This window comes from Panthera onca, chromosome F1 (genome assembly GCF_046562875.1).
Source record: "Panthera onca isolate mPanOnc1 chromosome F1, mPanOnc1 haplotype 2, whole genome shotgun sequence".
Taxonomy (NCBI): Eukaryota; Metazoa; Chordata; class Mammalia; order Carnivora; family Felidae; genus Panthera; species Panthera onca.
Genome location: NC_138355.1, coordinates 46,286,226 through 46,311,948, shown reverse-complemented (window position 1 = coordinate 46,311,948; position 25,723 = coordinate 46,286,226). Strand labels below are relative to the sequence as shown.

General features: G+C 43.6%; 1 protein-coding gene across 2 annotated transcripts; it reads left to right on the top strand.

The window, feature by feature from the left end:
* LEMD1 (LEM domain containing 1) lies at positions 1 to 25,723 on the top strand. 2 transcript variants are annotated; one of them, XM_060644272.3, is made up of 7 exons: positions 40 to 75; positions 1,160 to 1,359; positions 1,495 to 1,610; positions 2,229 to 2,348; positions 5,284 to 5,354; positions 24,241 to 24,317; positions 25,144 to 25,723. In XM_060644272.3, exons 3-7 carry the CDS (start codon positions 1,529 to 1,531, stop codon positions 25,340 to 25,342), a joined length of 549 nt encoding a protein of 182 aa, XP_060500255.2. In that variant the 5' UTR covers positions 40 to 75; positions 1,160 to 1,359; positions 1,495 to 1,528; the 3' UTR covers positions 25,343 to 25,723. The 2 variants fall into 2 exon arrangements, with proteins under 2 accessions (XP_060500256.2, XP_060500255.2); XM_060644273.2 differs by lacking the exon at positions 1,160 to 1,359 and having other exon boundaries at positions 1 to 75.

Below are 25,723 nucleotides of genomic sequence, written 5' to 3'. Positions count from 1 at the left end.
GAAACCCTTGGGTGAAACTCACCCGGCTTTAGTAACCAACCCAACTGCATAGACTTTAGACAACCATGTAAAGGGGTAAGTGAATTAATCATCCAGTTGGATTCCATTTGAATATTTTTCTTCCATATGTGTGTTCCCTCTAGGCAATTGTCTAGTGTCACTTGAAATTGATGAGGGTTCTTTTGGAGGTTATTTTGGGGAAGTTGGTGAAACAACAGACAGCTGTTCTTGGGAACAAGTGTCACAGGATCTGCCTAAGCTAGCTTCTAGTAAAAAAAAAAAAAAAAAAAAAAAAGTCTGGGGCGCATTGTCCTTTTCCTTTCTATATTAGGTTGTTTACTGGTAGCCAAAATTTTTAATTCAGCTTCCCCAACACATAGAAAAGAAAACTCCCATTTACGAAGCACCTACTGTGGTGCCAGAATGTGACTCTGGTCAAAAGTATAGTTTTAAAGTGGAAAACTGGAAAACTAGGCATTCTCAGACAACCCTGATGTACATGACAATTCACAGCTTCTTCTAGCTTGTATACAATGTTCTTCCTAATTGGACATTGATTGATCACCAATAAAGGCAAAGTCATTACTTAAAATTGGTCCAGATCCTCTTGTGCTGAGTAATTGTCTTGAGTCATTTTCACTGCAATATTAAAAAGCATAGAAACATGATAGAAGTGAGGTACAATAAACAAGCTCCTAAATTATAAATCTCTGTTAAAAGGTTTGACAGACGTATCTTTTTCAGGATTTTGTTAAGTAGGTGGAGGGGTCCTTCGGGCGGGGGCGGGGGGCGGGTTGGGAATGAAGGGATCAAGTGAATAAACGTGATTGAACTTGAGGCTAGTGTAGGTCTGGAAAGCCAATCAAGACTTGGGTAAACCTATATAAATCAATTTATGTGCCAGAGAATGAATAGCTGACTTTTTCCAAATGCCAATTCAGCAATTACCAAGTCTGTTGGCGGTTAATTAAAAACTACCATCTCGTTACGTTCAGAGTTAAATTACAAGTGTGAAAACTACTACTGTTAGCAGGAACTGAATGCTCTGGACTCTCTGTACTCTCATCAAAAGGAGGGCAGGGATAAATAACTTTTATTTAACTCACTAAAAAAATCTCTCTCAGCTCTTTCGTATTTAATTAACTTCTTATCTTCTCAGAGCGTGAGTCTTACTCAGAGTTCCTAACTAGGAATGGAAACATTTGTTCGTCTGCTCATTTTGTGCAGAAGACTTCTCTCACATGAGTTGAGTAGCAAAGTTAGAAATAATTGAACCCCAAAGGCATTGGGGAAAGTGACACCTACCCAAAGCTTCGCATCGAGGCAATTGAACCCAAGAGAGATTTATGGCGGAAAACGGTGATTTTTGCTTTCTTGCCTCTGTGCCTCCAAGCCTGGAGACGTTGGGTTGAAGCGCTTTTGTGGACTTTCGGTAAAGTTTTCGTGCTTATTTGGAAGTTGTCTTCATGAATTTAATGTTTTCCTCTTTCAAAGATTCCACTGTCTGAGAGACCAAACATCTATCACCATGGTGGATGTGAAGTGTCTGAGTGACTATGAGTTACAGAATGAACTTAATAAGCTTGGATATTCACCTGGCCCGATATTACGTACGTACGCAGCAAATATTAGAGACTAGTCGTTTATCACTTACAAACTACCTCCAGAGATTTAAAATCATTTACAATGGAAGGAACATATGCAATAAAAGCCCTCAAAATGGAAATACAAAACAAATTTTTATAACAAAAAACCATAAACAGGGAAGAGGTGATAAATACGTCCCGATGCTACGTATGGATTACTAAATAGGGAGCCAGAGAAAAAGGATTGTTTTTTTCCAACAAGGAAAAACAAGTTACTCGTGATGATATCACCCTGTTGGGTGGGGTTTTGTTTGTTTGTTTGTTTCATTTCTAGTATGTGTGCCATGTTAGCTTTTTGTGTATTTATTGTTCGTATTCCCCATAGATAGGATGTACGGTTTTGTCAGTCTTACTTTCGGATGTGTCCAATGCCTGCCTCCGTGGCTAATCCACAGAGGCCCCACCTTAAGTGTTTGTGGAAGGAAAGGAGAGCAGCTGTGGGGTCGACCCGATTGTAAAAGCCATGATTCACCAACAACGTAAGGTACAAGAATAAGCGCCTTCTCTGTGAAAGACCTTGAACGCAGTGAGATCGTATACACAAACAGGACAACTGACTGTGTTCTCTGCATTCTTCTTCAGCTTCCACCAGAAAAGCGTATGAAAAAAAGTTGGTGCAACTCTTGGTCTCACCTCCCAGTGCATCACCTGTGATGAATGGATCCAGAGAGCTGGACAGAGCTCAGGATGATGACGCTAAAGGTACCGTCGGAAGCTGCGCTGTTAGAGAGCGACTGTGTACTTATTCGAACCTTGTCTGGTATGATCTATGCGGCAGGGTGGCCTGCGAAATATCCATATGGCCCGTTTTCACACGGAGCCTGGAGACTAGGCCCCTGGGCTGCCAAAGGAACCCAATACTCCATTGTCCATGCCGGTGACCCCACTGGAGGAAAGCCGGAGGGGAGGCACTGTCCTCTTATTAACCAGAACCAAATCTGGGTTTGATTTCTAAAACCAGAAGTTCCTACAGGTAGTTTTCCCGTCTCCTTTGAGGTCTCAACCTCTGCTTTGCCTCAATCAATACATTTGGCAATGATTTTGTTCGGATTAAATGATTTCAAGTGCATTCAGAAAGATGAAGCCAACTGTACCTTCCTGAATTCCTATGCCTACTGCCTTCCCGACTTCGTAGGCGCTGACCACAGCTGGTCTCTTCCGGGCCCCAGGGGAGGTGGAGAGCTGTGGTCTCTGGGATCCCGGGGCTCCCATTCCAGTGGCCCCTGCCCCATGTGCAGCATTCTTCTGTAGGGGCGTCTGGCTTGAAATCGTAGGGGGTGGGCTTGAAGACTCCTACGATCAACTCCAAGGCTGTTTCATTCGATAAAGAGTTATTAGGAGTCCTCTATGAGCCACAGTCAAATAATAGAACTACCATGTACTGAAGGCCACCGATGCATCTCTGTTCTAATGCGCAATATCTCATTCAACCCCCACGCTTCTAGCTGAAGTCCAGAGAGGCCAAGTGACCGGCCCAACATCAAATAGCTAGGAGGCAGCCCCAGAGTGGGCCATGAAGAGCAAGGTCCGTTGTCTCTGTCGCCACTACACGTCCAGATCCTGGAAGTACTAGGTGCTTAGTACTACTAGTACTAAGCACATAGCACGAATTCAGGAAATGTTTGTTGAAAGAGGGTGACAGAACCGACGTTTGAATCCAGGTCTGGTTCTCATCGTCGTGCTCCTTCTACCACGTGCCTGACACTCTCTCCACAATTTCTTTTCAACGTTTTTTTATTTTTGGGACAGAGAGAGACAGAGCATGAACGGGGGAGGGGCAGAGAGAGAGGGAGACACAGAATCGGAAACAGGCTCCAGGCTCCGAGCCATCAGCCCAGAGCCTGACGCGGGGCTCGAACTCACGGACCACGAGATCGTGACCTGGCTGAAGTCGGACACTTAACCGACTGCGCCACCCAGGCGCCCCGTCTCTCTCCACAATTTCTACCGTGAGGATGAGCACATTGTGTTTTTGACCACGTTTGATCTACAAAAAAAAAGGCAATTTCAAACAGTTCAAATGGAATAGTTTAACAAATAAGATAAGTGCCTGGGCCTTCTGAAAAATCCCCTGTGATGCCTGGTACTGGAAGAGGTGCAGGTTCTAAAGGTTTTCCCTAAGTCCGGCATGGCTGGCCTCATCTGAAAGAGCAGCAGGGCTTGGAGACGGACCCCACCGACCCCAGAGTGGGACAGTTAGCACCAGGGTGCCGCAGGGCAAGTGGCTACCCCAGACCCTTTCTGGATGTGCAATGTGTCCCGAGTCCTATCCCGGACCTGGGACTGCTTGTGTTTCCTGCCCTCGACAGGAGCCGAAGGGACTCCATCAGCCCTTTGATGAAATGCAGTGCCAGCGTGCAAGATTCCAGAAAGGAAGGCTTGTGTACTCACAGCTCACAGCCGCCCAGTGCCGCAGGTCAAAGCTGCACGGCCAAGCTGTTGTGGCCTCAGGCCAAGCTCTCCTGGTTCCCGGCACGCAGCCCTCCGTGGAGGGGCATTTACGCCCAGGCGAGGAGAAAACGGGCCCTTCGGTTTGTAAGCTTTGCCATTGCTTCATAGACTGTGTCCACCTGCTGTTAGCCGGCTGCAGGCGATCCGGTCAGAGGTGGGAGCTCTGGTTCAGTCCTACCCTTGTAATGCAATTCTGTTGTGTCAGTGGATGGTGATTAGGTCAAGTACGAAATGACTGCTTCTCCGGGTCAGGTCTGAATCAGACATTTGAATTCCCTCACTGGAGGAGCCTCGTAGACCCTGGTGCCATTCAAATGAAGGGGGTGATGCAGATCTGCTAAGTTCCCGGGGAGATTCCGTCTTGGGCATTTCACAGAAACACCTAACCCCGGGGCAGGGTTGCTGAGGGGAGTGTGCGGCAGGGGGCAGTGACGACCTGAGGCTAGGCATTAGGTTATCCAAACAACCTGGCTAGCTTTGATTTTCCTCGTTGCCCCTCATTGTTTTGGCCCCCAGTGGGCATAGCTTTAACGACTGCACCTCTTTTCAAGCTTCCCAAATATTTTTGAGTTGGAGAGCTCATTTAAAATCCCCTCCAACGGTTCTGCTGAACGTGCAGTGGCACACGATCGCTCCAGGTTTATCAAAATGCTTCTCCACGGGCTGAAGCCAAGGGTTGATGAACAACCAACCACCTTTCCTTCCCCTGGCAGTTTCCCTGATTTTGAAGCCTTTTAGCCAAGATTTGGCCTTCCCTCCTGGGGAAGGGGGCGGGGGGCTTCTTTGGACACAGAAGGAGAAACTCCTCCTGCCCTGTCTTGATATTCAGGGATGTATGAGGCTTGCAGCTAGTTTGAAGGGGCACTGACTAGACTGAAAAGAGCCGCCCAGAGGAGCAGCCAGCTTGCACGCAGCAATGTGTTTTTCTCGGAGACATACACCTATGACAGCCTTCCTGTCAGGAGCCCCCGCGGTGTCCCCCCCCCGGGGGGAAGGCCTCAGCGCATCGCACAAAGGCCACCGCAGAGACGCTCTTTCCCTCAGAAGGGCAAAGTGAATTTTCTTCCCCTCCCCAAATTCTTCTGCCCTACAGTTGAGAGAATTCACCCCGACGATTGGTGTTTATTTCCTTTGCTCGCTCGTATGTTCTCATGGCCCTGTTTTCCTTTTGTTTCCCGTGATCCAGAGCTTAAGACCACTATCATTTTGAAAGGAAATATCCTTCTCTCATCAGAAAAACACAAGGGACCCAAAAAAGTATGTACAATTCTAATGCATGAATACTTTTACCCATATATTAAATATAGGAACTAGCACTCTTCGCACGTATTAAGAAAGGAAATAGCAAGTCGCTACATTCTGTGACGGGTAGGATCCTCGCTTAAAGAGGCTCCTTTGAATGCAGGTTTCTGTTTTGTGAAACTACTTCCATGTTCTGGCTCAAGACCCTCTCCCCGCCCCACCCCCCCAGTAGCACGGTCCTCCAGCCCCTCCGTGAAAGCACTGCCTACCTCGCAGGGTGGGTGTCAAGTGAAAGGCTGTGCAGGGAAAGCGCTAGAACGAGGCACATAATTAGTTCATATAATGAACTCCAAGATGTCAACTCCAGGGACTTAGCTCTCAGTCCTCTGACCACGGTCCCTCTGTATTTAGAGACGCCTGCCTCCTTCAATTGTAACAACACCATGCTGGCCCAGTTCTTGGTTCTGTACCTCTGTGCCCATTCTGACTCGTCTTTTGGCCTCTAAAGGAGATCGGTCTGCAGGCCCCCCTCCCCTCCTGCTCTGCATCATTTCCCTTGGCCTCCCATTCCCCTGAGGCGTAGGCCTGCCTAACCAGCCACTTCCTGGAAAGCCCCCTCCTCTTCCTTGTCCTTTCATCCCTCCCCTCTGTCCTGCATTCACGCAACAAATTTTATAATCATGAACATTTCGTGGATTACATAAGTGTATTTACGCTTCTCCCCCGTGGCTGTCTCTACTTCCCAGCTCCTCACGTGGGACACGGGGACCAAACTCATTTCTGTTGACTCCAAACCTGCATTTGTGGCCTCTGTTCACCTTCATGGTTTTACCACCTTCCCATCCAGGCTCAAAGCCTCAAGAGTCATCTTGGAACCCCCACTCCCCATGGCCCCTCACATGTAAACACTTGCCAATCCTATGGATTTCAGTCATGAGTTTTAAAGATCCAGCCCCCAGGGGTGCCTGGCTGGCTCAGTAGGTAGAGCGCATGCGCGTGACTCTTGATCTCAGCATCTTGAGTTCAAGCCCCACGTTGGGTGTGGAGCCTACTGGAGGGGAAAAAAAAAAAAAAAAAAAGGAAGAAAATCCATCCTTTCTTTCTGCTACATCCTAACTTGCACCGTATTACTTTTTTTTTTTTTTAATTTTATTTCAACAATTGTAATATCCTCCTAAGTGTCCTGGGCCTCTGGTCTTTCCTGACTCTAGTTCAGATCTACAAGCAGAGACTGAATCATGCCTGGAAACAAGACGCAAACTTCCCACACACGATGAAGGTCCCATAACTTCATCTCATGCCTTATTACCACCACCCCCACCCCCCCTCCCGCCACCCCCGCCATTTTTGTTCTGGTTAAAATCCTGTGATGGTTTAAGGACGATCTCAAAGGCCATGCCTGGGCCTCCCCTTAAAATTGCCATTTATCCCCTTCAATAGCTGTCACAGGCTCTTGCACAAACTAGGAGCCCGAAGCTCACCTCATCAAGTCTGCCATGGCAGCTCTAGTGACAAATAGGTTAGTTTGCAAATATGGTCTAGTAATTCTTCTAAAAATTTTTTTTAATGTTTTTAGTATTTTAATTTTTGAGAGGGGGGAAGAGCATGAGCGTGGGAGGGGCAGAGAGGGAGAGAGAGAGAGAGAGAGAGAGAGAGAGAGAGACAGAATCCGCAGCAGACTCCACGCTCTGAGCTGTCAGCACAGAGCCCGACGCGGGGCTCGAACTCAGGGACCACCGCGAGATCATGACCTGAGCCGAAGTCAGACACTCACCTGACTGAGCTACCCAGGTGCCCCTGGTCTCATATTTAAACTACTTGCTGCATTTCAACAAATGAAAAGGAAGCCCCCAAGTAAATATTCTGGTAGTATGCCATAAGCTTTAGCTTCCCATTTGAACATAACTCAAATTTGATGAAGTAATTCTGATATCTTATCAGGTTTTCTAAAAGAATTTTTAAGATCTTCCAAATGGTTCATCAAAGGAATCTTTTCCATTCAGAAAACCTCATTTACACACACACACACACACACACACACACACACAAACCCTTTGTAATAGTTCCGGCAAAGACATGGAGGGGGGAAAAACAACCAGAGTATTTAAAATGCATCGGATGGGACCAATGCCCTTCAGTCCTTGCTTTACATAAACCTGAAATAAAACCACATCAATATTTTGAATTGGCAATAGAATTAAGCAGAAAGTCTGTGATGGCATGAAACGTTTTGACCCTGGAGGATTTATATTAGCCACTTGGATTCTCAGAAGGGCCTCAAGACATCTGTTCAACTTTAAATTCTAAAGTAAATGTAAATAAGCATTTAAATTTCCACATAAAAGGTGGTAAAAGTGTGTTTATTGAGATACTTGTCTAACACCATAGGCTTTAACTACTTAAGAGCAGTGGTCTGTGCCTAACAGTCTTCTAAGTACCTGGAAAGGTAGTATTTCCGCATTTCTTTGAAACACAAATGAACACCTATTTTCCTCTCCCATCCTAGGCTTCCAGTGGCATACAAACCACTTTGAGATTTGGATTATGTCAACTTCTGGAAGCTTTGTGATACTGTATGTGTGTCTTGTATCAAATCATGTATGCAGCCCCACTGCTCTGGTGGTTAAGACCACTCAGAAAGTCAGGCCAATATTTCAAAAAAAATTTTTTAATAAATAGTTCTGAGACAGAGCGTGCAAGCCGGGGAGGAGCAGAGAGAGAGGGAGACACAGAATCCGAAGCAGGCTCCAGGCTCCGAGCTGTCAGCACAGAGCCCGATGGGGGGCTCGAACTCACGGACTGTGAGGTCATGACCTGAGCCCAAGTCGGACGCTCAACCTACTGAGCCACCCAGGCACCCCAGGCCAATAATTTTTTCCTAATTAAAAAAAATGTTTTAATGTTTGTTTTTGAGAGAGAGAGAGAGAGAGCGTGCATTAGTGGGGGAGGGGCAGAGAGAGAGAGGGAGAGACACAGAATCTGAAGCAGGCTCCAGGCTCCAAGCTGTCAGCACAGAGTCCTACACGGGGCTCAAACTCAGGGACTGTGAGATCATGACCTGAGCCCAAGTGGGACACTCACCTGACTGAGCCACCCAGGCGCCCCAGGGCAATATATGTTTTTTTAACTGGGGACTTTTTTTGTCCCATGGACTCCAGGCACACCTTCCAGTGCTTCCCGTGGTAGAGTAGGCAATAGAGCCCGTGTGTGTAACACAGGCTCTAAGTCCCTTCTACTAAAGAGGGGAAAATGGGATTTGCGGTGTTAGGGAGGCAGAATAATCTACAATGTCACGTTGCATGAAGTGGCCTTTGAGTAAGGTGACCATGTCATTTACATCCCCAACAAGATGCTCTTGAGAATGAAAGGGGACGCTTCCAGAAGGGACTTGGGAATACCAGGAGTCAAGCAGGACTGTCCTGGCGAACCAGGGCATTTGGACGCCCTGGCTCAGGCACGTTTCCTTGGGTGAAGGTGTTGGCATGCGCAGACTAACTCGAGGACTGGATACCCAGAGGGCAGCTGACCCCGGGAGGTAGGCTTCCAGAGCTCCTGGCCCCTTTGGGCATCTCCTTGTTCCCTCCCAGACACAACATGCTCTTTCCTGCCGGAACCCCAGTTCACTCAGTCCTCCCAGCCTGGAAGATTCTCTTCTCTCTTGTCACCTAGCCTACACATTCCACTAGGAGCTTCTAAAAATGTGTTCCCTCGGTCTGCACCTCGCAGGCGGCCTTTTCAGTCAGCCCCAACTCCCACCCTCCTCCTAAGAGCTTTTGCTTCGCGTGTAAAACGCTGAGGGTGAAAACGTATGTCTTTGAATCCTCTGCATTGCATTCAATGGCAGGCATACGGGGGGAGGGAGAGGGAGTTACCCAGTCTTTGTTGGCTGAGGCGAAGGGAGCCTTTGTTGTGCACGGATGTTGGTGATCTCCCTCTCTCTGACCTCCTATTCTGTACCACCTCCTTTGTATCTTAGACATACCTTAATGTATTCTCCTGAGAGACAACGCTTAGCTCACAGTGAATTGATGACCACCCAGGGAATGGTCGCAAGAGAACTTCCACCCCTGAGTCTCAGCCTGTGAGTTAACAACTATTTATCTATACTGGGCGTTGTGCTAGACCTTTCTGAGGAAGAGAAGAGGTGTAACAGGAGCCACAGTCCCCGTCCCCAAGAAACTTAAAAATGAGCTCGGGAGACAAAAAGTATGTGTATCCAAAATACGGACGCCAGAGCCAGACGGCCTGAGTTCAAATCCCAGCTCTGCCACCCAGTTGGACAAGACACTTGACCTGTCAGTTTCCTCACCTATACATCAGGATAATTAATAACGGACTCAACTTCGCAGGGCGTGGCGAGGATTAAGTTACAAAATATAAAACAGAGTACTGACGGCACGCGAGAGGAGCTATGTAAGTACAATAAGAACTACTCTCATCAATACTATTTTTGAATGTTTATTTATTTATTTTGAGAGAGAGGGTGCAAGGAGGGGAGGAGCAGAGAGAGAGGGAGACAGAGACTCCCAAGCAGGCTCCAGGCTCCGGGCTGTCAGCACAGAGCCGCCGCGGGGCTCGAACTCACAAACTGCGAGATCATGACCTGAGCCGAAGTCGGACACTCAACCGACTGAGCCACGCAGGCTCTCTTATCAATACTATGTACAAAGCATGATATTTAATTATCCACAAAACAAAGCAAAATACCTAATGAGAAATAATATAATGGCAAGCGAGTCCTCAGTATTGAACTCCTAAGTGCTGCAGAATGATATATCGGAGTGCCTGCGGATATGTTCACATAATTAAATATACAGATAGAATTAAAGACTGCTCTCTGTAAATGCTGTGTGTTGAATGAGGCAGACCAACCTTAAAAAAAAAAAACAAAAAACGTCATATGTGCCCTCCTAGGCCGCTTCTTCACCTTATGCTAATCCTTCCCCTGCCTTTTGAAACATTGAAAAATAATTTATTTTGAAATAACTTCAAACGTAGGGACAGTGGCGAGATTAATACAAGGTATAAAGAACTCCCATATTGCTTTCACCCAGATTGTCCAGGGTGTTAGCTTTACCACACTTGCTCTCTGTGTGCGCACGCGCGCGCCCTGCCATCGCGTCCTTGAACCGGTTGAGAGCAAACTGGAGACAGGAAGTCCCTCCCCTAGCTCCCCGCCATGTCTCCGCCCACCCCCAAAGGACGCATGCCTACGTAACCACCACGTGATGCTCCATATAAGGACGTTCACATTGATTCCATGCTACTGTCTAATCTTCAGACCCCATTCAAATTTCACCAATTGTCCCGAAACCGCCCGTTTGCTTTCCGATCCATGAGCAATCCAAAAATGCACATGGCTTCTCTGCAGCCTCCTTCGGTCTGGATGAGCCGTGCCTCAGTCTTTCCCTGTCACTCATGCCCTTGACTATTTTTAAAAAGTACAGGCCTTTCATTCTGTAGGGTGATTTTTCTGCCTGATTTTTCCTTTTGACTATTCATAGAGGCCTCGCTTTCTGGGCAGAAATTCCTCAGACATGATGCTGTGCTGTTCTCGGAGCATCACTCCGGGGAACATGTCACCCTGTTCCCCAGTGATGAGGGTAACCTTAATCACCTGGAAAAGTTGGTGTTTGTCAGGTTTCTCCAAAAGACCATCATTTTCCCTTTGTAACGGAACCGTATTTTGTGGGGAAATATTCTGAAATGACGCCAACATAACGTTCCTCATCAAATCTCATCCGTAGCCCTAGCACCCATGATGACTGCCTGATTCAACTTCCATTACGACGATGGCCCATTAAAATTTTTTATTTCTAGGGGTGCCTGGCTGGCTCACTTGGTAGGTCATGGGACTCTTGATCTCGGGGTCATGAGTTCAAACCCCATATTGGGCAGAGAAATTACTTTAAAAAATTAAAAAGAAAAAGAAAAAGATTTTCTATTCCTTTGTTTTAATGTATATTTATTCTGGAAGAGAAAGAGAGAGAGAGAGAGAGAGAGAGAGAGAGAATGACCAGGGGGAGAGGCAGAGAGAGAGAGAAGAGAAAGAAATCCCAAGCAGGTTCCCCACTGTCAGCCCAGAGCTCAACGTGGGGCACGATCTCATGAACCGTGACATCATGACCTGAGCCGAAATCAAGAGTCGAGTCGGATGCTTAACTGACTGAGCCCCCCAGGTGCCCCAAAGATTTTCTATTTCTATCCTTCCTTCTATACTTATTAGTTGACATTCTACTGTAAGGAAGATCTCCCCTTCTCATTTATCCATTCATTCATATATATTAGTATGGACTCATTGATTCCTTTTGATTCAGTAGGTTGTATTCGTTGATATCATTTTAATGCTCAAGTTGTTCCAGATTTGGCTAGTGGGAGCCCCTTCAAAATGGATACTGTGCCCTTTTAACATGTCCTCATTATTCCTTGAGGGTTTTCTTAATCTCTGGCACAAGATGTTTCAGACCCTTCTTGCGCTTTTTCTGCCCAAGGAGCCTTGGTTCCTTTTACTGCAGGATGGTATTTGGAAACCAAAATCTAGGACTTTAGGGAGCTCATTGCTACTGGGGAGTCATTGCTTCCAGGCCCTCTCAGTGAATAGAGCTAAAAAATAAATGTATATATATGTACACATACACATACACATCTAAAACTATTTTCATCTCTCTCTCTCTCTGTATGTATATATATATATGTATATATATGCATATATATACACACACATATACATATATATGTATATACGTATATATACACATATATATGTATATATGTATACACATATACGTGTATATGTGTGTGCGTATATATATATATATATATATATATATATATATATATATATATAAAATTAAAAAGCCATGAGTTCATGTTGATCTCCAGTTCCAATCCAACATTTTAGTGTTCCTTATAACCTTTCCCCTTCCTATGACAGTGAGACACCTGGCTTTCATTATCCTCAATATATCTACATTAAAAAAATGTATTTTAGAGAGAGAGAGGGAGAACACACCAGTGCAGGAGAGGGGCAGAGAGAGAGAGAGAGAGAGAGAGAGAGAGAATCTCAAGCAGGCTCCATGCTCAGCATGGAGCTCAACTCACGACTTGATCCCATGACCCTGGGATAGTGACCTGAGCTGAAATCAAGAGTTGGATGCTCAACCAACTGAGCCATCCAGGCGCCCCTAAATTTTTTTTAAGTAGGCTTCCTGCCCAGCACAGAGCCCCATGTGGAGCTTGAACTCATGACCCCGAGATCACGACCTGAGCTGAGATCAAGAGTCGGGCACTTAACTGACTGTGCCTCCCAGGCGCCCCTATATCTACCTTTTTGCTCAATTTTTAAAATTTTTCTCAGTGTGACCAAATCTCCCGTCATAACAGCCGCCACCAGTTCTGCATAACCCCCATCACCACTTCCTTGCCCACTAGACATGCCAGCCATGTCTCTCTTCCCTGGTCACAAGGCACAGGTCACACTAATGCCTCCATGCTGTCCCCTCTCCTGCCCCTCCCATTCTTCAACCACCGAGCACCTCAGTACCTCCCCTCTACATGCACAGCCCCCTGACCTCCATTTCTTTGGCCTCTGGACATGCTGACAGTCTGTGTCTATGTCCCCTTTGCCTTACCACCAGTGCAGAACACAGTGCAGAGGGGAAGAGAGGTAAGGAAAGCTTCAGGTCTCCTTTTGCTTCCTGTTCTGAGGTCTGTTTCCATATCTTTGTGCCAAGACTTCAATAGGATTTTTACTCTCTGTGTCTCCATTGCTATTATTGCTGATAAGATACTTTGTAAGCCTATAATTAGCCTGTGTATTGCCTACCCCAAATGCTGCAATCAGAAGGCCCAGTGTGCCAAGGGAATATGTATTAAAGGGAATATATATTAAGCGTGCAGTTGAGTTGCAGGTAAAGTTTTTAGGAGAGCTGACATTAAACATCGCTATAATAATTTCTTAGTTAATTGAAAAACATCCCTATTCCCACTAGTAGTTGTATATTCTAGTTGGGTCAAAGTGAAGAGTAAATTACACATTCTATAACTACTTAATAAGCCCTTTGTTCTTACCTGTAACATGTGCTAATGGGAATAAATGCTGTCTTTACAAGGAATGTAATTTAACATTCTCCCTATAAAAATGCTGACCTCCTAGTAGATATGCTTAAATATGCTTAATGATCAATGTGTCTTTATCTTATTGATTATATGCTGATTCTTTCTGTGTATCGGAACCCAGTTTTTGAGGCATGAGAGCCCCAGGAAGAGATAGTGAAACCAAACTCTGGTTACAGTGCTTCTAGTGTGATAACAAAGGTAAATTTATTTTCATAAAACTGAATTATGAGCAGTAGTGTTCCCTTTCTAAAGAAAATATGAATTTACTTAGAAAGTTCAGCTTTTCTTTTTCATTTCAGAATATAACCTTACTGACTTGAGCTAATTTATAATTTGCTTTTGGGGTATAGCTATTTTAGGGAGAGGGGTTTCCTGTTGTACCTCCCGTACGAGAACCCCAGATTATTTTAATCTCCTGGAACTTGTTAAGGTTTTGTAAGCACCAGGCACTATTTATCACTGTTCATGAGCCCAGGCATGATTTATTATAATTATTGATCATGGGATTTCCTATCTTGAAAGGCTTCTTGAGGGAGGCTACATGGCTCATCTTACAGATGAGGAAACAAGGCAGAAAGTGGATATGACTTGCCCAAGACTACAGAGACCACACGGAGAGGTAGCAGAAAAACTGGAAATAGAATTCCAGCCTCCTAATTTCTATTCTGTTGCCCTTTCTGTTGTATCAGGCTGCCAAAGGGGAGGAAAACCAACCAGGCACCTGAGTAGTGAAACAGCTCCCCCCAGTGTCTCTTCTCGCAGTGTCTCAGAAGGACTCCTGGACATCTGTTCACCCGTGGAAACAGAGGCTTACTTTCCGATGATTGCTTTGTAATGAGAGTCCCTATGAGGCATTTTTTGGTGACACTTTCATTCACACGTAAAAGCTGTGGTGCAGAAATCAGCACAGTTCAAATGGGTTGACACGTATGCAGACGGATTTGCCCAAGTGGACAGAAAAAAAACCTCAAACCTGAAAATATTTTTGACATTTTATCCTAATATGTCTTATGCATCTAAAAGGGTAAAAAAGAATCATATAATGAGCAGTTAGATTCCCACTCCAGAGATCGAAAAAATAAGTCAATTCTGTTGAAGACTCCAAGACTCCAATAGAGCCCTCCTTCCTCCCTTGCCCCCAAGGTAACCACTACCCTGAATTCTCTACTTTTCTTTCTTTTCCTTTTCTTTATAGTATCCACAAACTTTAGTGTCTCCTGATTTTACATTTTATTTAAATGATATCATCACGTAAGTATTTCTGAATAACTTCCCTTTGTCATTCAGCATTATGTCCTGGGCTTCTTGCAATATTTGTAGCCCTAGTTCATTCATTTTCACTGTTGTGTAGTTATTAGAAATATATATCGATCCACTCCTTATTTATTGGACATTTGGATTGTTTCCAAGCTTTTCTGATACGAGCTGCTGCAAACGTTGTGATACAGGATCCATTGTGTACACGTGCAGGAATTTTTTTCTAATTGCATGAATACACCTAGGAATGGAATTGCTACAATAGTCCAACACACAGACCTCTTTAACTTTAGAGATCATGTGAACTCACTCTACAAAGGGACTGCACCAGCTTACATTCCTACCAACAACATATTAAGAGATCCTTCGTTTTCAGTCTTCTTCAAAATGTAGTACTGCCGGATGTCATGTTTGTCAAAGTGGTGGGTGTAAGATTGTATTTCACTAAAACTACAATTTGCTTATTGTTGTTAATAAGGTTGACCATCTTCCCACACGTTTGTTGCTCATTTGTGTTTTCTGATCTGTGAAATGCCTGTTCGTGTCTTTTGCCCATTTTTCTATTAGGTTATCTTTTTCTTGTTAATTTACAGGATCTCTTTATATATTTTGGATACTAATCCTTTGTCAGTCATAATTATAGCGCACATCTTCTAGTAATCCAGGCTTATCTTTTGTTTTTACAGCAGTTTGGGGTTCACAGCAAAATTGAGAGGAAAGTGCAGAGATTTCTCATCTACTCCCTGACCCCACACATGCATAGCTTCCCCCATTATAAACATCCTCCACCAGTGGGCTTATCTTTTCACTCTCTCCTTGGTGTCTTTTAAAAAAAGTAACAAAAGAGATAGTTTCAAACTTACAGGAAGTACAGAAAGTTTCTTTCTTTTTTTTTTTTTTTAAGGTTTATTTATTTATTTTGAGAGAGAGAGCACACATGCACACGTAAGCAGGGGAGGGACAGAGAGAGAAGCAGAGAGAATCCCAAGCAGGTTCCATGCTGTCAACGCAGAGCCCAATGGGGGCTTGATCCCACAAACTGTGAGATCATGACTTGAGCTAAGATCAACAGTTGGATGCTCAACTGACTGAGCCACCTAAGGATCCCAAGAAAGTCTTAACAAATAATTCTTTTTAAAAATGGATTAATTTATTTTTATTTTAGAGAGAGAGCACGCTCACAGGGAGAGGGGCAAAGAGGGAGAGAGAGAGAGAGAGAGAGAGAGAGAGAGAGAGAGAATCCCAAGCAGGGTCCATGCTCAGCACAGAGCCCAACTTGGGGCTCGATTTCACAACCCTGAGATCATGACCTGAGTCAGACACTCAACCCACTAAGCTACTCAGGTGTCTCTTTCTAACAAATTATTTTATATGGCCTTCACCCAGATTTACCAATTTTTAACATTTTACCATTTTTTTAAAATAATTTTATCTTTTTCGTGGACTAAATTGTACACATCATGATCTTTTACTCCCTCCCCAAAACTTCATTATGTATTTCCTTAGACTAAAGGATAAGGATATTCATACTACAGTGACAAGAATCATACATTTTTCTATTAGGATTAAATTCACATAAAATTTACTATTTTAAAGTGCACAATCCACTGGCCTTTAGAGCATTCATAATGCTATGAAACCACCACTATCTAGTTTCAAAACATTTCATCACCTCAAAATAACACTCAGTCCTCATTAAGCAGTAACTCCCCAACTCCTTCCTGGCAACTACTAATCTGCTTTCTGTTTCAATGGATTTACTTCTGCTAGATATTTCCTATAAGTGGCACACTCAGGATGTGATATTTTGTGGCTGGCCTCTTTCATTTAGCTTAAGGTTTTCAAGGTCCATCCACATTACAGCCTGTATTTGTATTGACACTCAAGTGACTAATGTTCCATTATATGAATACACCACTGCTTATTTATTCATTCTCCTGTTGATGGACATTTGGATTGTTTCCACCCCATGCATATTGGGAGAAGTGATACTATAAAAATTCAAGGACAAGTCTTTGAATACTTGTTTTCGATTCCTTTAGATATACACCTAGGAGTGGAATTGCCGGGTCATCAGGTAGCTCTGTGTTTAACATTTTGAGTAATGGCTAAACCATTTTCCGCAATAGCTGGGGCACGTTGCATTCCCGCTAATGTCTGAGGGTTTCAGTAGCACCGTATCCTTGCCAACACTTGTCGTTCTACGCCACGTTGTTTTTAGAAGCCATCCTGGAGGACATGAAATGGTACCTCAGTGTGGTTTTGGTTTGCATTTTCCTAATGGCTAACGATGTGGAGCATCTTTTCATGTGCTTATTGGCCATTTTTATATCTTCTTTGGAGAAATGTCTAGTCCGGCCCATTGTCCATTTTTTGACCGGGTTGCTTGTCTTTTTATTGTTGAGTTGTAAGCGTTCTTGTATGTTCTGAATGCCAAGCTTTTATCAGATATGAGATTTGCAAATATTTTTTCTCATTCTGTGGGTTGCCTTTTCACTTTCTTGATGATATCTCTTGGTGCACAAAGATCTTCAGAAGTTTGACTATGACGTGTATTTGGCATGGATTTTTTTTTGCGTTTGTCCTGTGTGGAATTCACTCAGCTTCTTGACTCTGTACATTTGTGGCTGTTGCCAAATTTGGGATATTTTCAGCCATTATTTCTTCAAATGCCTTTTTCAGCCTGACCTCATTTGTTTTGTTTTGGTTTGGTTTGTTTGCTTGCTCTGTTTTCTCTCTGTGTTTTGTTTTGGGCGATTTATACAGTTTTATCTTCAAGTAGATTGATTCTTTCCTCTGTCTTCTCAATTTTTCTGTCAAGCCAAGCCTATCTAGTGAGTTTTTTTTTAATTTTAGCTGTTGCATTTTTTTCACTTCTAAATTTACTCTTCTCTATATATTCTACTCTTATATTCTATTCTATATGTTGGCTCTTCTCTACATATTCTACTTCTTTGTAAGTCGTTAATTTTTTGTTGTTGTTGTTTGCTACAAACCTTTTCATATTGTTCCTTGAAGCATTTTATGAAGGCTGCTTTAAAATCCTGGTCAGATAATTCCAATATTTGTGTCATCTCAGGGTTTTTTTTTTTAATGTTTATTTATTTATTTTGAGAGAAGGAGAGAGAAAGAGAGAGAGGCAAAGAGAGAATCTCAAGCAGGCCCCACACTGTCAGTGCAGAGCCCAATGTGGGGATAGATCCCATGACCCTGGGATCATGACCTGAGCTGACATTGAGTCAGGTGCTTAACTGACTGAGCCACCCAGGCACCCTGAAAGGGGAGTTTGTTACCTATTATTCCCAATTCATGCCATGCAGAGTCGCATGGGGAATTATGAAGGTCAAGCAGGGAATGAGAGTGAGGGGAAAGTATGGGCACCCAACTTTATTGTGGGTTTGCAGGAAGAAATTGATCAGGCAAGGTAAGCATTTTAGGACTGGCTAATTTGAATGATTTCGGTGGGCTCCAGGCTACAAAGGTGGTTCCTAGTTGGCCAGTATCTGGCCCTGGACTGAACCAGAGCAAAGGAAGTATTGGCTTAGTATGTGAAGGAAAAAGGAAGTGGTTGGGATTATGGGTTTTGGGTTGGTTGGCTTGCCCAGGAAAGGCTTGCTCACATGCATTAGCAAGGCTCTGATCACCTGACGACGTTAAAGCATCATAAACCCCAGAAAACAAAAGCCATGAGAACAACACGGTCTCTATTCTGATCAATTTGTCTAGCCTGTGCTGATAGCAGAATGTTTCAATTACCTTCGCAAGCCCCCAACCTCCTTGTTGTTTTATTTCTTTTATTTCTTTTCTTTAAGTTTACTTTTTGAGAGACAGAGAGAGCTTCTGACAGAGAGGATGGGGGAGGGGCAGAAAGAGAGGGAGACAGAGAATCCCAAGCAGGCTCCGCACCGTCAGCACAGAGCCCGACGTGGGGCTCGAACTCACAAACCGTGAGACCATGACATGAGCTGAAATCAAGAATCAGACACAACCAACTGAGCCAGCCAGGCGTCCCTCTTCTTGTTGTTTTGAAACAGTGCCTTTATTTTCCTTGTCCTTTTGCCCTTCCATGTAAATTTCAGAATAAGCTTACCAAGTTCCATGAAAAATTCAGATTGGAATTTTGACTGAAATTTTTACTGGCTTTATACATTAATTTGGAAAGAACTACACTTTACTCTGTTGAGTCTTCCTGTTCACATTCTTTACATTATGCAAACTTTCTTTAATGTTCTTTGGTAAGATTTTATCATTTTCTCACTGCAGGTCATGCTTATCTTTTGTTAGCTTTCGTAGGTAGCTATATTGCCTAAACTTTTAATTTTTGTTGCTATTGGGAATAGTATCTTTGTAAAAATTATGTTTTAAATGGCCTGTTGCTAGCATATAGAAATATAATTGACTTTTGCATATTGATCTTTTAATAATGACTCATTGCAATTATAATTTTTCTGTAGATTTTTTTTTAACCCAGTTTGTAGACTTTTAATTTTTGTGTTTGTTTTACTACGCCGCCTAAGACCCCTTTATTACAGTGTTAAGTAAGAGTGATAATAAGAATTCTTTCTTTGGTTCTGATTTTTTTTTTAAATTTTTTTTTAACATTTATTTATTTTTGCGACAGAGAGAGACAGAGCATGAATGGGGGAGGGTTAGAGAGAGGGAGACACAGAATCTGAAACAGGCTCCAGGCTCTGAGCTGTCAGCACAGAGCCCGACGCGGGGCTCGAACCCATGGACCGTGAGATCATGACCTGAGCCAAAGTTGGCCGCTTAACCCACTGAGCCACCCAGGCGCCCCTCTTTGGTTCTGATTTTAAAGGAACTGTTTTTAGTATTTTACCTTTGAGTGTAGGTGTTGGAAGTCACTTTTTAAAAATAACTTATTTATTTATTTTTTAATTTGCATCCAAGTTAGTTAGCATATAGTGCAATAATGATTTCAGTAGAATACGGTGATTCGTCCCCTACATTTAATACCAGTGCTCATCCCAACAAGTATCCTCCTTAATGACCCTTCCCCATTTAGCCCACCCCCCCCCCCCACACACACACACAACACCTCCAGTGACCCTCAGTTTGTTCTCTATATTTAAGAATCTCTTATGTTTTGCCCCCTCCCTGTTTTTATATTATTTTTCCTTCCCTTCCCTTATGGTCATCTGTTTTGTATCTTAAGTTCCTCATATGAGTGAAGTCATATGATATTTGTCTTTGACTAATTTCGCTTAGCATAATACCCTCTAGTTCCATTCCACATTGTTGCAAATGGCAAGATTTCATTCTTTTTGATTGCTGAGTAATACTCCATTGTGTGTGTGTGTGTGTGTGTGTGTGTGTGTGTGTGTATACCACATCTTCTTTATCCATTCATCTGCTGATGGACATTTGGGCTCTTTCCATACTTTGGCTATTGTTGATAGTGCTGCTATAAACATGGCGGTGCATGTGTCCCTTCAAAACAGCACACCTGTATCCCGTGGATAAATACCTAGTAGTGCACTTGCTGGGTCGTAGGGTGGAAGACACTTTTTATCAAGTTAAAGAAGTTCCCGTTCTATTTCTGATTTGCTAGAAGATGCCTTTTTTTAAAAAAAATCAGGAATGGAGATGATCATAAGGTTTTTAACCCTTCTTTCATTAATGTGCTACAGATTATTTTAGAAGGCTTTTAATTAACTCAAAATCGCGACTTAGGTTAAAGGAACACAATGTTGAAAATGAGAGCTCTATTAAATCAAGGTTGACGTATAGACAATGAAGTAAGAGTCTAAAATTATTGTAGGATCTTTTATTAACGGAATCATGTTTAGTCAACAAAGGGATTTGAGGTTAACTCAATTTTCAAGAGCTCTAAATCAAAAGGATTTTTTCCGCCCATGAGTAGGGTCACAACTGACAGTTTGCCAAGTTGTTGATACAAATGTCTGGTTCTACAGATAGGCCGATTTAGAAAAACCGCATCCATGAAAGAGAGCCGTTGGAAAGTGTAATACATTGCAGTTAGGAGAAGATGTCACCTCCCCACCTCCAGGAGCGGCACTGCCTCCTGACTCCCCCGAGGCCGGCAGGAAGAAGTCCTGGAACAGTAAGAGAAAGGAGTGGAAAGGCACCCAGCACTCAGCCCGGCGCCCTCCTCTGCCTGCCTGTCACTGTAGGTGTCAGGCTAGCACATTTCTGGCCAGGTTCGGGTCTACCCTGGAAAATATACATCTTGCGGAAATGCAAACAAGCTTGTGTTTCCTTATGCACAAAAATGAATGGCTTCCGTCAAGGTAGATCATTTTTCAAAAACCAAATACATGTTGTGATGAGTAATGACTTAAAGAGATTGTTGATCATTGTTCTTCCGGTTCTGGATATTAGCCCCGCGTTTTGTAGTCGCTATAATACAGTATGCCATAATATCTCATTCACAATCCGCTTGCAGATTCAATGGATGTAATAAGTAGGCCAGAATGAGCACAAAATTAGCCTACCAAGAAAAATCTTCCTAAAAAAACCAATTTATCTACAATATTTAAGAAGCGATCAGATGGCTACAAGTGTTACTTCCATGGGAAATTAATGAGTGATTTGATCACTTATTAATTAACGAAAACCTCATTTTAGACATATGTTTTTGCTCTATTTTTAAGGATGAGTTTCCCCAATAGAAATATGACAAAACCAAAACACAGGGCATCAGAGCCAGACTATCTGGGTTTAAGTATAGTTGTGCCTTTCACTAATTGTGTAACCTGGGCAAATAATTTCGCTCCATAAACCCGTGTTCTCATCTGTAAAATGGTCACTACAGAGTTGTTAGGAAGATTCCATGGACTGGGGCATGTCGAATGGCCAAGATAACAGACTAGCAGAACACGGTATTTTCTGATTCTTTTCTAGTAAAACAGCATTATCTACCACTCTGGAGGACAGCAGGGTGATTCTGAGCAGGGACTCTGAGGCTACACTTACCTGGGTTGACTCCTGGCTCCACTCTCTCCCCAGCTGTGTGACCGAGGATTTAAACCCTCCACGCCTCGGTTTTGTCACCTGCGAAATGGGCATAACGAAAACACCTTCTTCACAGGGTGGTATTGAGACTGAAATGAGTTTGTTGAGGTAAAATGCTCAGAGCGGTGCCCGGCGCACAGAAATACTCTAGAAGCGTCCGCTGGGATTATAATAAGACACTCATCGTCGATTGCATTGGCACATCTCAGAGTTGCTTACATCCTAATGACAGCTGTGATCGATAATAGGCGGATGGGTGTCACTTTCTGAATCGAATGCCAGGACTGTAGCGAAGAGGGCACGCATTCCCTCGTGGCCCTCTTCTGTGAGCGCGCCGAAAGCAGCCAGCTTTGCAGTTTCTTGCTCTGGGAAAAAGGGAGAAAGGAACATTACATCCCCCATGGGGGCCACGCGCCCCCACTCAGCCATTGCTTTAATGAACAACGGTATTTTTCAGTTCCACTGTAAATGCTGTTTATAGTGAAAACCATATTTTAACGACATTAAAGGTTTTTTTTTTTTTTAATGAAAAATGAATCATGCTACAGACACAAAAACTGATTTATTTCATCGCTTCCATTTTCCTCTAATGTTTGTTTCGGTGTGTGTTTACCCAGTGGCCATTGTATACATACAATTTTATACTCTGTTTGTTTCGGTGTGTGTTTACCCAGTGGCCATTGTATACATACAATTTTATACTCTGTTTATTGGGATCAATAACCTTTTCCCCTGACTTTATAATTATTATTATCGACGGCTGCACAGTCAAGTTGAGAGGCCATAATTATTCCGTTTTTGAAAATCAAAATGCCCACGTGTTACATGCTGTCGGAGAACCCCACATGTGAGTGATAGTAAAGAAATGATAAAAGAAAAGGCAATCAAGACTTAAATCTCGTTATGGCAGGAGGGAAGAGGAGGGGACGAGTATTTGATTGCCTAAGAGCTGTGAAATCCTATAATTTGATTTTGCAAAAGACTTCTGCCCCAAATGTTTTCTTTAACAGATCTATTTTTACATTTAAGAGAATTAAAAAGAAGTCGCATGTGACGGGTACATAGAGGCTCATTATCCCATCGTCTCCTCTTGTATACGCTCAAAACTTTCTGTAATTAAAAAGGTTGAAAAAAAGAATGTGCTTATAAACGATTTTCCCTTCGCCCTTGGAAATAGTTTGAAGTGTCTCTTGGTGAGCGAACCGCCACTAGCCCCCCTGGCAACTTGGTGAGAATTTTCAAAGCCCCTTTTCCTCAACAGCCCCCCTCTTCCAGGCAGTTGTAGGGGGTTGCACACCTGCAGCGTCTACGCTGGGCACAGCGCTTCCTTGGATGTGACATCTCGCTCTACCCACAGCTTCCCACCATCCACAGAGGGCCCGCTTGGGTATCATTAAACCGCTGTTAAGAACATCATCTTCTAGAAGGTGAGGCAGGGAGCGGAGGCATGGGGTGCAGGCTGCGGCTGTTTCATCATCCGTGGCCTGGACTGGGAAGGGAGTGACCAGCCATAGGTGATGGTACGACAGGCCATGCCCTGCCCGCCCCACCTTGGGCTGAGACGGTCGGACCTGCCGAAGACACCCGGCCTGGACACTGCAGAAATTCGAGGATGCTGAGGCCTGAATCATAATTGGGGAATGGACAGTCAAGGAAAACCAGACATATGAGGAAAACCAGCAACACGCAATTAATAATAATTACCATGATCATAATCATCGTTGCTAACATTTATTGGATGCTTACGCCGTGCCAGGGGAGCTTTGAATCATTTTGCATATATTAAGTCACTTAATCTTTACAAGTCGATTTCACAGGGAGGAAACAAAGGCATAGAGAGCTATAGCTTTTCACTTTGTTTGGAAAAATAACCACATGAAAGAAACTTTGGGGAAAATAAAAGAAAACGTGATTACCCCGACTTCTATCCCTCTCACCGAACATTATCATTTTCCGAGATCACTTTTTGTTCACAGTCAGCTTGCTTTTTGTTTATTTTATTACTATTATTTTTTTAATAAGCTCTACACTTAACGTGGGAACCCATGACCCCGAGATCGAGTCACATGCTCTCCCGGCTGAGCCAGCCAGGTGCTGCCCCACCGACCTGTGTTTTAAAATAACTTAGTCTTTTTATAAAACTGGTGCATGCTCGTAAAAAAAGCTCCAAGCAATAAAAAAAAAAAAAAAGTCCAGATAAGAACAAAATAGAGAGTTGATATTTAAGACCAGAATGCTGCTTGCATCATGTGACCCTAGTTACTTGTGTGTCTATTGTTAAAGTGTGAGTCACTCGAGCAAAATATTATGCCGTGGAACTTGGATGTTTTTGCTAACTACTGAGGAAAGGCAAACTTAAAAGTTTGTGTTCTGAGGTAATGAATACCTGAGGTACCAAAACTTCTATCAGTTCTCAGATGATACGACTTTTTCTAGAATCAAAAAAGAAAGTCCTTTGTAGAAGACATTGGACACAGTAAATTCTTGTTGATTAGAGAACAACAATAAATTCTTGTTTTCTGTTCATTAGAGACCTGAGGCTTTCACCACGAGACCAAAAGCTCTAGATAGCTGCTGCCTGGCTTATAAGCATTCTGAGGGAATAAGGTAATGCTTTTCTTAGCATATTGTTGTCTTATATATAACTCCTGGAAAAAGTTTTGTTGTTCGGATTTTTGTGAAGGGCTTGAGGCTGAAAAGAATCTGTGGAGAAAGAAGGATTATTTCATAATTTCAAGGCTAGAGGGACCTTGAAGGACCTTTCAAGGCTGAAGGGACCTTGTATACTGTCCAGTTCACCACGTATGTTTGGAGATAAGGAAAGAGGCCAGGGAGGTTGAGGAGGGTGACAAAAGTCAAACTGAACTGAGACCAGAATCCAAGTGTCTCGATTTGTAGTCTTTGGGGACATTTATTCCTCTTTGCGTCTTGAAAAAACGGAGCGAAAAAAAAGAAGTAGGCAGTTGAAATAAAAGCCCCAAACGGGCCATTTTATTTGTTGGTCAGAGAGTAAAGTCTTCTGGAAAGTTCCCTAACTTCTAATAAAGTGAGGCAGATTTCCAGGATTAGACGAGTGGCTACATAAGACTCTCGCTGAAAGATTTCAGAGAGCACCATCTTGTCCTTTTAAACATGACATTAGCAGATTTCAAAAGCACATCCCATCTCGACCCTGTAAGTCCCTGAGTCAGGCCTTGGGCCAGCCCTGAAAGATGTTATGCAGGTGGGTGATAATAATAATTAATAAACGCCCTTTTGGATTTTAGCAAGCTCACATCCCTGTGATCCCTTGTTGAAATCTGCAGAGGTTTTAAATGAGTAGAGGGCTGCTCCCGAAAGCCCCACCATGGTTCTCCCTTGGGGCCCAAGGGCCAGATACTTTAAGGGGGTGCTCCAGTCCTAGCCAGCCACAACCCCACTAATGTTTTTGCAGGCTTACGAGAAGAGCATCAAGCACCAGATTCAAAGAATGGAGAAGCCCTGGAGAGACAGACTACTGCACAGTGAACAACATTATTGAGTTCTGGAACGTAGAAATGTTTCCGGTGGCCTTGAGGCTTGCTGTGTTTGGCATCTTCATCATTGTGTTATTTGTCTACATAACGGTGGAAAGGAAGCCGTTCTTTGGTTAAGTGCTTTAGGGCAGAACAGTGAGTGAGCACCTGAGTATCGGAAAGGAAAGACCTCTCCAAAGGGGGATGCCGGGCCCCATGGCCTGCTAGCCTTGCGCTATGGTGCCCTCACAGATCTGTACCCAGGCTCATCATTTCGAAGCTGAAGAGGCCTTATGTACTCTCTAGTTCACCACTTATGTTTCAAGAGAAGGAAACAGGCCAGGGAGGTTGAGGGAAGTGCGAAAAGTCACAATGAACGGAGACCAGAATCCAAGGCTGGGAAGGGAGGAGGGAGAGAACCAGGCACTTGTGTAAAAAAGCGTAATGACAGGGACTTCCCCGATGATGGCCATCATTAAATGCTTCCACAGTTGGCATACTTATAAAGAGGAAACTGTG